The 13,039-nt window shown below is 50.9% G+C and overlaps 1 protein-coding gene across 1 annotated transcript in view; it reads left to right on the forward strand.

Moving 5' to 3' along the window:
- Positions 1 to 13,039, forward strand: part of VIPR2 (vasoactive intestinal peptide receptor 2) — a 102,137-nt gene that overhangs the window by 60,694 nt on the left and 28,404 nt on the right. Inside the window, exon 5 of the mRNA XM_002715014.5 lies at positions 11,818 to 11,915. Coding sequence (XP_002715060.1) covers positions 11,818 to 11,915 — 98 coding nt within the window. The remainder of the gene's footprint in view (positions 1 to 11,817; positions 11,916 to 13,039) is intronic.

Here is a 13,039-nt window from a genome sequence, read left to right on the forward strand (position 1 = left end):
TTCCAAGCCAGTGAGTGTGCCTGTTCTGCAAAGTGGCTAATTGAGTTTTAGTTTTCCATTAGTTATTTCCATAAGCGCAACATGGTGTCACACGTGGTCCTTATCTAGTTAGGAATCCTCTCAGGCCATGTTATTGTTTATTACAAATTGGCAACAATGGTTTACAGATTCTGCTGGAATTGGTAAGATTTTGTAGCAGGAGGGGCCAGTGCCGTGGCTCACGTGGTTAATCCTGCACCTGCGATGCCAGCATCCCATATGGGCGCCAGTTCTAGTTCTGGCTGCTCCTCCAATCCAGCTCTCTGCTGTGGCCTGGGAAAGCAGTAGAAGATGGCCCAAGTCCTTGGGCCCCTGCACCCACGTGGGAGACCAGGAAGAAGCTCCTGGCTTTGGATCAGCACAGCTCCAGCCATTGCGGCCATTTGGGGAGTGAACCATCAGTTGGAAGACCTTTTTCTCTGTCTCTTTCTCACTGTGTAGCTCTACCTGTCAAATAAATAAAATCTTAAAAAGATTTTGTAGTAGGAGAGGCCCCTGCCAGCAGAGGAACAGTCTCTTGTTGGTGTGTTAACCAGTAAACTAATCTCCAAGCGCTACAGGATGGGACACATTGCTTTCTGTCAGAAGCAGATCACAGGAAACTTCTTATGTGTGGCGAGAATAATCCTTTGAATATCGCCTTCCGGTGCTGAAATGGAGCAGCTGGACTTGAAATGGTGCCCTTATGGGATGCCAGCACTGCAGGTGGCGGCCTTACCTGCTATGCCACAGCACCGGCCCCTCAACACATCTTTAGGTAGTGGACTTGGGGCTGCAATTTCTTTCTTTCTTTTTTTTTTTTTTTTTTTTTTTTTTTTGACAGGCAGAGTGGACAGTGAGAGAGAGAGACAGAGAGAAAGGTCTTCCTTTGCCGTTGGTTCACCCTCCAATGGCCGCCACGGCCGGCGCGCTGCGGCCGGCGCACCGCGCTGATCCGATGGCAGGAGCCAGGAGCCAGGTGCTTCTCCTGGTCTCCCATGGGGTGCAGGGCCCAAGCACCTGGGCCATCCTCCACTGCACTCCCTGGCCACAGCAGAGAGCTGGCCTGGAAGAGGGGCAACGGGACAGAATCCGGCGCCCCAACCGGGACTAGAACCCGGTGTGCCGGCGCCGCTAGGCGGAGGATTAGCCTAGTGAGCCGCGGCGCCGGCTGGGCTGCAATTTCAATCTGATAGCTTCTCCTGGTCTCCAGTTTGAATGTCTTTGGTGATTCATCAGGGATTCTGGAAGTCTTAAGTGGCTCACACAGCAACAGGAATGAAAGTGTCCACACGTGGCTGTTAGGGTGTTTCCTCTGAAGTTTATATTAAGCTTCCCTTCAATTTGCAGGGCTGAAGAGAAAGGGCAGTTTTAGTTTTTAGTAACTGCACATGAGAAGGGTAGAAGAAAATTGGAATTGGTGATTTGGAAAGTCATAGCCTGACATTAGAGGAACACAGAAAAACTTGAGATCCAGCCCACGTCAGATGGACAACAGACCTCAGACATTGGACGGGGCTAGAATATGGTAACAGGTGCACTCTGGTTTTCTGGGACATAATTATTCTCTCTGCATTCACCTCTGTTTGTACCAGATACAATCATGTTGCAGGATCATCTAGTCTCATTGAACTTGGGCTGATCACTTTAACAGTGACAGGGGGTGAGTGAGTATGCACATTTTCAAATATGACATTCCAGTCAAAGTTTTGATAATATCCAAGGAGAATCATTAGCTCCACTGGTTCCTTAGAACTCTCTAAGAAACCTCACACTAGACATTTTTGTGTGTGTGAAGATTTTTATTTATCTGCAAGATAGAGTTGCAGACAGAGGGTGAGACAGAGAGAGTGACAATCTTCAATCCACTGTTTCACTCCCCAGGTGGCTGCAGTGGCTGGAGCTGAGCCAATCAGAAGCCAGGAGTTTCTTCCAGCTCTCCCATGGAGGTGCAAGGGCCCAACACTTGGGCCATCTTGCACTGCTTTCCCACCCCATAGCAGAGAGCTGGATCAGAAGTGGAGCAGCTGGGACACAAACCGACCTCTCTGTGGGATGCCAGCACTGCAGGCAGAGGCTTAGCCCACTACACCACAGCGCGGGCCCCAAATTAGACTTTTGAAAGCCTCCCTAGGTTAAGAGGCAAGCCAAGGACTCAGCAGTTGGATCCTGTTTATGAAGCAGATCGATCCTTTTTGAGTTTATATCAATAACTATATTGAAAATGAAACTACTCGGTAAGAGATTCTGAACTCTGGAGTGGTCAGGTACGGAAAAAAAATATAAATGCTCCATTTTTGTTTACAAAAGCAAAATTCTCTGATGCACTCAGAATTATAGGTAGATTAAACGAGAAGAGGGAACACAATCTTTAAATCTGGTAAGCAAAGTATTAAAGAACCAGCAGCATTTCTAACAAAAAAAAAAAAAAAAAAAAAAAAAACAGGAAAATTGTGGTGTCCCCATCAGTTCATTTAGTTCCACGTGGTTACTTCTCGTGCTGCGTGGTCTTGGGTTAGCACTTTGATGAATTCATTGGTTTTTCAATAAAGTCTTGGAAATTCTCACCCAGTCCGGGGGCACCCAGCGGCATGGGGACGTGAAAGCCGTGCCGGTCTTTTCCATGAGGCTTCCTGCAAGTTGCCATCATGGCTGCTTTCAGAGAAACTGCAGAACAACACAGTGACTCTCTGGATGATACCTAGAATGGCCGTGGTGGGAGATCTGATAAGGGTTCATTATTAGCATCTTAGGATAACATCTGTAATTATGACTGACGTTATACCGGGTCATATCAGAGTTCCAGGAAGGTCACACAGTTTTGGGGACATTTATGTTAATAGGATAGCTACACAAATACGTCACCTTTATCGGAAAAGGATTTCCATGCAATTGAACATCAGATAAGCCTAATTAGTTTACCATCTCTAATCCTATAAGGTGAGAGAACAAATTATTATGAGATTCACCAGGGACCCTCTGGAAAATCCTAAACTTAGTTTGAGATGGAAAAAGATTTCATTTAGAATTTGATTCAGAGAAGTTTGTCAAAAATGTCAACAGACTCAAAACACTTGATTAAATAAGATCACAGGTAGGTAGTTTTTAATGAAAGTAACAAGGATTTCAAAGGCAAAAACAGAGTTACGTAGTTGTTAAATAAGTAAATAAGTAAATGGGGCTGGCTTTACGGCACAACCTGTTAAGCTGCAACCTGCAACTCCAGCATCCTATATCCGAGCGCCAGTTTGTGTCCCGGCTGCTCTGCTTCTGATCCAGCTCCCTGCCAGTGTGCCTGGGAAAACAGCGAAAGGTGGCCCAAGTGCTTGGGTCCCTGCACCCACATGGGAGACCAGATGGAGTTCTAGGCTCATGGCTGTGGGCTGGCCCGATCCCGGCCATTTGGGGAGTGAGACAGAAGGTGGAAGATATTCTCTCCCCCCCCACACACACACTCTGCCTGTCAAATAAATAATAAAAATAATTCTTTAAAAAATAAATCAATGAACTTTAGGTCTTTCACTGGTGAAGCTTATGTAATGAAAGACATGATAAAGACAGCATGACACACAGGAAGTTATTTCGACAAACACAAACTCCTTGTTTCCCCTCTCGAAGGCCGTGCCCTTAACGCCATCACTGCGGGTGTTAGATGTCAGCCCGTGAACTGGGAGAAGGGGGACCCAAACCTCCAAACCACAGCACGCACTCGACAGCACAAAGCCTCATGTGTTCTCCGTTCTCACCAGTTTTACAACAAAAATGTGTGAGGGGCTTCAAAAAGTTGCTGGGAAAACAGAAACAAGATATCAGTTCCTTGGGGCCGGCACCACCGCCTGCAGTGCCGGCATCCCATATGGGCTCTGGTGTGAGTCCTGGCTGCTCCGCTTCTGATCCAGCTCCCTGCCAATGTGCCTGGGAAAGCAGCAAAGGATGGACCTAGTCCATGGGTCCCTGCACCCACATGGGAGACCTGGAAGAGGCTCCAGGCTCCTAGCTTCAGATCAGCCCAGTTCAGCTGTTGGGGCCATTTGGGAGTGAACATAATCTGTTGTATTAGCCACTACTAAAAACAGACAAGCATTCTGTGGGTCCGTTGTAAGTCTGAGCATTTGCTAATTTACTCACTGTAATAAGGAGTTGTTGGGCATCAGTGTATGCCAGCGCTGTGCCGGGCTTTGGCCGGACATCAGTAAACACAGCACAAAGCCTTGGCCTGATGGGCTCTGGCCCCCTCCCCGCCCCCTGGAAGGAACCAGCCTGACCCTCTCCTTCTGGGCTTGATCGTAGTCTTTCCTCCTCCTTTCTGGCTTCTTTAGCTAAGTGCTTTATTTTCTTAAATTTAATAACAAAGGCACTTCAGGCCGTAATTATGCCACTGATTATGGTTTTGGAAATGTTACCATTGTCTTGATTTCTCAAATAAGTGTGCTGTTTTTTCAGTTTCTTGCCTGTTTAGAAAATAAGTTGGCCACTCGTCAGTGTTACGGCTCTTTGGAATGTGATCACCGTATGCATCGTATTCCGCAAGCCTTGCAGAATCAGGGCATAAATCTCCTTGCCCAGGTGTTGTCCCCGAGTGGGGACAGCTGGCCCACGGGCCACGGAGCCCTGTGCAGTCACTTGGCCCGGCCCTGCCAGAGCCGCAGGTGGCTCCTGACAGTCAGTAGATTGGTGGCAGGCTAATTTTTCAGGTTGATAATTTCCTATGGCCCGTGAATGACGGTACAGATGCCCAATGGCCCTTGGCAGAAAATAAAAAAAGGCTCCCACCCCTGGTGCAGGCAACCCAACTCAGCTTTCTCTGTGCCTACGTCATACGTGATGAATTCCAGTTTACCAGGAGGCTTGGGCTTGCACCTGACTTCTTCATTGGCCCTTTCTGAAGCTAAAAAAGAAAGCTCTCCCCGTCTTTTCTCTTGTAAATATTAGAAACGATCTTGCTAATGTTTAAGGGTGTACTTCTTACGGCTCACCGGCTCACCGCTCCTTGAGCTGTTGGGTTAAAACCAGGTGCATCGGCGAGCAGGGGCCGGGGAAGCAGAGAACTTGGGAATCCTGATGCCCAAGACTCCTGGGGAACTGGCACCACGGAGACCCTCAGAGCCGGGCATTTGCTGGGAAGGCCCTGTCTCTCTGAGAGGTCCAGAAGACCTTCCCAACCCGCAGGGTGACAGGCTTCCAGCTTGCCACACAGCCTGCTCAGCTTCCCGGAGGCCCTAAAGCAGCGCGTTTGAGTCACCCGATTCAGCCTCCTTAAGCGCTGGCCTACCTGGGTGTGTAAAATCTATACCGGCTCTGAGCAACCCGTGTCAGTGGAAATGTGGACATTCCTAGTTCCTTTGGTGAACACAGAGATAGAACTTTGAACTCGCACGGATCTCAACTGCTAGCTCATATTTTGCCTCCCGGGACAAAGTTTGTGGAGTGGGGATGTGGCTTATTGGTGGTGGGCATCTCGCAGTCCTCCTTGTATTTCCCACAATACTGTGCGCAGTATCGAGACTGACTGGAGTGTTCTGTAATGCATTGAATAGAAGGAATTAAATTAATTCAGCAAGAAATACAACTCTTACATTAGAAATTTGGAATTGCAAACTCTCACTGCACATCACCCCAAATGATTCTTTAAAATGCATGGCTGAGATTTCAAGAAACTAAGAAATTGCAACAAAAGGCCCTGAGAGCCAGGGTGACAGGCATTGGCGCCTTGCTCCTGGCCACTTGTTGAATCAGGGACAAACAGCTTGGGGTCAGCAGCCTTTGGGGTCCACGTGTGACCGTGGAGATGACAAGAACATTTTCTCAGGGGCCCTTGCCTTCCTGCAGGGTGGGTTTCCCTGTTTGTCTTCTCTCACTGGTTCGGGAAGCCCTGGCCCGAGACGCGGACTCCAGCGGCACTGAATTGGTAGCCTCCGTGGGTACCTGAGGGGGAGCACCAGTTCTCTCTGGAGGGAAGCATCTTGGCCCGGGCCTCACAGGCTGGGGAGGAGGCAGACTCCAGACGTGAGCTCGTGCTCCAGATTCACAGAGTACACAAGGGAAAAGCACCGTGAACAGAGCCTGCCCGTGAGAACCAGCGAAATGACACCCCGAAGTTCAGATCACAAAGTTATCAGGCACGGAATGTAAATACATATGTTTAAAATTTAAAAAAGGAAGGGGAGAGGTTGAAAATATGAGCCCAGAATAAAACACTTTAAAAAGGAGCTGTGGCATAGTAGGTAAACTTGCTGCCTGCAGTGCCGGCATCCCATATGGGCACCAGTTCGAGTCCCGGCTGCTCCACTTCCTATCCAGCTCTCTGCTGTGGCCTGGGAAAGCAGTAGAAGACAGCCCAAGTCCTTGGGCCCCTGCACCCACGTGGGAGACCTGGAAGAGACTCCTGGCTCCTGGCTTCAGATCAGTGCAGCTCCAGCTGTTGCAGCCAATTTGGGAGTGAACCAGCAGATGGGAGACCTCTCTCGCTCTCTCTGCATCTCCTCCTCTCTTTCTCTGTAACTCTGACTTTCAAATAAACAAATCTTTTTTTAAAAAAAATGAAAATCAAATAGATATAGTCAACAAGAAATTAGACTCCTGCAATTAGAATCCTGGAGTGTAGAGGATAGATACAACGAAACTATCTTAGCAGCATTGAGATTGAGAAGTCAACAAACAATTGTGGTAAAACCAAAAGCTCCCATCTCTGTCGCTCTATGTCTGCCTCCCAAATACAATTAAAAAAAAAAAAAAGAAATGTTAGCAAGACAAGACCCAAGCAAACACTGATAAATTAAAGCAATAATAAAATCAGGTGGGGGAGAGGAGGTGGTAGCTAGACAGGTGGAGCAAATACAGTATAGAAATGGCCCAAAATTATATGACTCCATGCGCAGAGCAAAGCCATTTAATTAAAATAGAATGACGCAACACCAACCATGACCGAGTCGTGTGTAAGATAGTTCATGTCCTGAACACACGAAGGCTTGCGTGGGAACCACAGTCCCCAAGCTCAGGCCAGGAGGTGCGCCAGGCACTGCTCCTGGCACCTGTGGGTGGTGACGTGCCTCCACTGTATCGTCATCTCCGCTCTTGCCTTGCCGAAAGCTTCCATTGCTACCATTCAACCCAGATTCCGTCACCAGCTGCAATGTCAGAAAGCTGCCCTTTCTACCCTCGTCCTATTTATAATGCCTGAAGCAGAAAAGAGAAGTCGAAAATGGACAAAAGCCGAAATTAGCATTGTCGAGAGTGTCTTCGGAACCTAGCTGTCACCTGCTTTATTCTGGGGACCATGCTTGGAGGGCTCCTGGGGCCCGGGCAGAGGGCTCCTCTGCTGCCTGCCACCTCGGCCTGGGGAGGAGGCGGCGGCGGAGGCCAGGGGTTCTGCCGCTTTCACACTTGGCTCTGCTGTGAGCCTGCCAGGGCTCTGCTGAACCTACCATTGCTGCCGTCACCCACGGAAGATCCAGATCATCCCAAGCATTAATTAAGAGGCTAGGGAAGGCCAGACTGTCACACGCGCGCGCGCACACACACACACACACACACACAATCACACAATTCTCTCGGGGAGACTTTTTCCCATTCTTGGAATGTGTGTCTGTGGGCAGGGTGGTCTTGGGGAAGGGACTTCGGACCTGGGGGTCGGATGGCTCTGCTATCAGACTAAACATTCAGGATTTCCCTGACAGATTTTAAATGCATCCTAGTCCCCTTTAAGGAAACAATGTAGGCAAAGCGTGTGACCGATTTGTAAAAAGCGCCCATGGTATTTCAAGTTAGCACAAGATGAGCTCCGTAGTTCAGGCGACATGGCTGTTTGTGCTGATTTTTTTGGTTTGTGAGCGAGCTGCTATGCAAGTGTGGGTACCCCAGGTGAGCAGCGGGCACCTGCATCTGGGCCTGTGCCGTGGAGCAACCCTGCAAGGGGCCGCACCTGCACCATCCGACCACTGCTGTGCTGTGCCATAACCCCGGGCTCGGTGCCGCTGGCGAGGCACCTGCTGCTTTTTGGCCAGGGCAAGCGATGGCGTTTGCTTGATGACACGACTTCTGGCCCTTCTCTTTGGTTTCGGCAGGCTCTTTGGACCTACAGAGAGAACTTCAAGGTCTCCCAAACGTCTCTTTCCAGAATCAGTGCTGGAATTAACTTCTGCTGTGACCATGACTTTCTTTTCTCTGAAGTCACAGCTGTTAGATCACGCCCTTTCTTCTCGTGTCTGTGCACTTCCTGCTGCCTCATTCCTCCTCTCCAGTGGGAAATCATGGCGTTTTTAGAAGCCTGTAATGAGCGGAGCTATTGTATGTTTTTTGAAATTTAAAATAGCCACACTGAGCCGAGCATTTTCTTGTTGAAAGCGTGGAGGTCACGAGAGGAGCGTCATGTCCACGTGTCGGGGTGGCGGGGGCTCCCCACTCACGCTGATCCCCGGGCCATCCATGGAAAAGTCAGAGCTGCTCGGAACGGGGCACACTTTGGGCACAAGGAGCAAGACTGCAGAACCCGAGCCCCAGTTGTTGGTTGTGGTTGCGTTTCTGGGTGGTTCCCTCGACACGCCTTGTGTTCGGGGGTCCCATGTTGCTTCATTCCTGTCATGAGGTTGAAGTGTGAAAGCACACGTGTGCCACCTGGGGTAGTTCTGGAATGGGTGGTGGTCGCGTGGTCTCTGCTCACAGGGCTCTCTTTGAGGGCGGACACAGTCTTGGTCCACTTGTCCAGCTTGGAAGCTGCCGGCCACTTGTAGCTTGGCACAAGAAGCTGCTGCCGCTGAGTCACTGGGCTTAAATTTTATTGGACTTGAATTAATTCAGATTTAAGCAACCAATACAGCAACAATGGGAAGTGCCAGTATTCAGTTCACATAATAGGGATCTCGGTTACCTATTGAGGTTTAACAAGGCAGAAAATAAAGAGCATCCCTTTCTAGTAACCGTATTAATACATTAGTGTGCCAGGTCACGGTGTGTGCTAACCTTCATTGCTTGACCGATTGAGCGAATCATACTAATGAATTTGCTGGTTGATTTTAGCCAATGTAATCTTTCTAAAATATGATGAGCCAGCCAGGAAGCCTTTGTAAGTGGTCACGAGGATGGAGGAAGCATCCTTGAAATACCATCACATCGAAGTCCAGTTCTCAGTGTAGGGAGGGCGGAGAACGGTGCACAGATGGCTGGGGGAGGCAGCGCACGTCAGCCTGCACTGAGCTGCCCCGGGGCAGAGCCTGGCTATGTGGCGTGGCCCCCAGAACCCCTCAGGCAGACAGAGGAGCGAGGGCCATGGGGGAGAGCCTGTTCCCAGCAATCCCATGCCAAGAAAAGAGCTTGGAGGAGGGAACCCCCTAGAGCTCTGAGCGGTCAGGGAGCCCAGGAGAACGAACCCCCTCCACACCCTCCTGCATGCCCCTGTCCTGCAGGGACCTCCTGGCAGTCCCCTCCCCCCAGGCAGGCCCAGGGAGACTTGAGGCCATTGCTGCAGGGGAGGAGGGGACAAGTGGAACTCGGGGGGCGCAGTGGCAGAGAGATGACCAGCAGGGACGCTGGTCTGGGCTCTCAGGACTAAGGCTCTGCAACAGCTCAGAAACATCGAAACATGCCCAGAGGGAATGAAATTCCCTCCCGCCACTCCCATCCTTGCCTCTTTAGAACCCCAGCACTGAGGAGACCCGAGAAGGTCTTCTCCACCCAGGAAGGAGTCCGGTGGGCTTCCGGGGACCCTGGCTTGTAGTCGCTCCAGCTTTCTTGGCTTGTGTTCCATCCCCAGGCAGCAGGGCTCCCGAAGCAATAGCCTGGCCTTGGTGCATGGTGGAGTCATAGCCACAGCCTCTGATCTATGGGGTCAGCAGCCCCTTGCTGGAACCATGATGAATTTCCCCTGGGGAAAACATCAGGTGTTTGCAGAGTGGGCAAGACCTGCAGAGCTCTGAAAGGTGGTTTTCTGCCTTGGGTGTCTCCCTCCCCTGCTCCTAAGCCTGACCCTCCCACAATGCTATGGCAAGAGTTGTGAGGACGGGGGTGGCGGGGAGGGATGGTGGCCCCATCAGCCCAGCCGGACACAGTCCTGCCAGGCTCTCTGCAGTGCTTGTCTCTGCCAGCCCCCAGGACCCCCAGGCCCCTGCACCTGCCCCAGCCACCGACCCATGAGGGACCAGCCCCTGTGGCAAAGTGGTTGATCGCCCAGCCTCCCAGCTCAGGTACACAGTTTATGGAGATTCTGATTCCAGTCACGTTCATTTCCATTGTGTCCCCGGGTCGCCACTAAATAATGACCCCACATTCTGCTCACTCAGGACCCTCCTACTCTTTCCTTGGTTCACTCCCTCTCCAGGCCCCATCCTGGAGGGCTCTGTGCCCGCGGTAGGGAGTGCCTTTCACACGATGGGGAGGGAAGGAGCAGTTCAGCCAGGGGCCTCTGAGGCTGAGAACGATTTTCTCCCGTCACACCCCTCGCCACCCTGCCTATGGAGTAGGACTAGGCCAGGCTGTCGGGGTGGAGTCCCCTGATAAATCCTGGTGGCTCATAAGGAGAGGGAGAGACCAGGGCCGGCGCTGCGGTGCAGTGGGCTAAACTTCTGTCTGTGGTGCTGGCATCCCTTATGGGCGCTGAATTGTGTCCCAGCTGCTCCTCTTCTGATCCAGCTCTCTGCGATGGCCTGGGAAAGCAGTGGAAGATGCCTGGGCCCCCACACCGATGTGGGAGACCCAGAAGAAGCTCCTGGCTTCAGGTTGGCCCAGCTCCATCTGCTGCAGTCATTTGGGGAGTGAACCAGAGGATGGAAGATCTCTGTCTTTCCCTCTGTCTGCTGTAACTCTGCCTCTCAAGTGAATAAAAATCTTTAAAAAAATAAATAAGAAGGAAGAGAAGAAGAGGGAGAGACCAGAGCCCCCACAGTCTGCCACTGTCTCACCTTTGCCAGCAGGAACACAGCCGCTAGGTGTGGGCACTCGGACCTCCCAGATGAACCTCTTTTCTTTATAGTTCCCCGGCCTCAAGCGTTTAGTTACAGTAACAGACCATTGAGGCACACAATCCTCCCTGCAAGGCTGAGATCCAAGAACTCATGGACTGTTGGCCTCGCTGTGGGGTGGGAATTGGTTTCATGGAGAAAAGGGTGCACCAGGAACCAGGCCCTGGGAGGCGTGAAGACATAGCCTGGCTCGTCTTCCACGAGACGCCACTCCTCTCTGGGCCGGGTCCCCTGTGTGTCAGAGCTTCCCACAGCCCTGTCCCAGTGATTGTCACTCATCCCTCTTGTGTGCCATGATTTCGTGGGGATTAAAAGTATCAAGCCACGCAGTCTGCTAAAGCAAGAAATGCTACGGAAATTAAAAGTACAGGGCGCTGCAGCCCTTCCCCAGCTCTGGCCAAGGGGGTTCGCTCCTCTGAGAACCTCAGCTGTGCACCTGTGAGGTCACACTGGTTCGAGAGCACCAAGACCCGAGGGCCAATTGAGCCTGATGGAAACGTGTCCCCCGGAAGGTGGGTCGGGTCCTGTTCCCAAGGCACAGCCTGGGGACCGTAGCTGACTCTCCTGGCTTCAGCCTAGCTTTGCCCTCCTCCCTTGGCTTCCAGGAAGCCCTCCGAAGTCATGCATAATCACAGGACATCTGTGATGCTCAGCGTGGTGAATGTCATCTTTTTGCTCAGGACAGGAGTGGGTCTGTATGATGGTCTGTTCCCTGCCTTCCAGGCAGTCAGCCGGCCAGGGCTGTCCGTGGCGGGGAACACATGGTGAAACCTCAGACCGGTTCCCCCGACCCGAGGCTGGCTGGCCATCAGCGACAGCTTACAGATGCGTTTTTCTTTCTTTGTAGATCACCTTTTATATTCTGGTGAAGGCCATTTACACCCTGGGCTACAGTGTCTCCCTGATGTCCCTTGCGACCGGAAGCATAATTCTTTGCCTGTTCAGGTAAGGAGTGGAAATGACCAGCGGTGCCAAGAGACAGGTGCAAATCCCACTTAGGCTTTCTGGGTACGTCGGGGCAGGTGTTGGGGGGTCAGGGAGGAGGGGCAGATCAGTGCCTCCCAGCCTGGAGCCACCCTCTCTCTGTGCTAACAACCCTTGCAGAATGCTAGCATGTAATATGATGTCTTGATTTCAATAATCTGCACTTAGATAAAGACGCCCTACTGGCCTTGGATGAGAATTCTGCTTGGCTCTCATTTATCAAAGACTTAGTTATTATGCAAATGGCTAGAAAATACAGAACTGATGTGGTCTTGCCCTGGCGCTCAGAAGCTCCTAGGTTTGGGTTTGGTGTTGAAAGATGCTGAAATGTATTCAAGAGCAAGAAGGAAAGAGTCAGACTACCTGGGTTGAAGCCCTAAGTCAGTCTCTTAGTAGCTGTGTGACCTTGGACAAATTAATTAACCCCTCTGTGCAGCTGTAAAAGGTGGAGCCTACCTCAAACAATTGTTGGACTCCGTGTGTTGGTGGCTGGAGAGGGCTTACAGGACACACTGTGTGCAAAGGGCGCTGAAACTCTGCCTCATTTTTCGCTCGTAGTGAATTCTGAGTGTTTCCTGCCCACATGAACCTTTATTCTCTTTGATAATCAACGACTGCTTTACAAGTACTTGATCAGGATTAAAGGATAAAGGCTTTGGTCCCAGAACAGAATTTTTTAGAGCAAAACCTACTGAGTGTATTAGGATTAAATTCATGTCTTCAGCATCATTAGTGCTAAATAAAATGACTTATAGCTTATTTTATCAGGGCTTTTCTTGAAGATTCATTCTGTGTTTATCTGAAAAGAAGAGTGGCAGAGAGAGAGAACGAGCGAGCGAGTGCACACTTCCATCTCCTGGTTCACTCTAAATGGCTACAATGGCTGGGGCTGGTCCAGTCTGAAAGCAGGAGCCCAGGACTCCATCAGGGTCTCCCATGTGAGTGCAGGGGCCCAAGGACTTGGGCCATCTTTTGCTGCTTTCCCAAGCACATTAGCAGGGAGCTTGATTGGAAGTGGAGCAGCTGGGACTTGAACCAGCGCCCGTATGTGATTCTGGCACTGCAGGTGGGGTCTCCACCTGCTA

Source organism: Oryctolagus cuniculus, chromosome 7, assembly GCF_964237555.1.
Source record: "Oryctolagus cuniculus chromosome 7, mOryCun1.1, whole genome shotgun sequence".
Lineage (NCBI taxonomy): Eukaryota > Metazoa > Chordata > Mammalia > Lagomorpha > Leporidae > Oryctolagus > Oryctolagus cuniculus.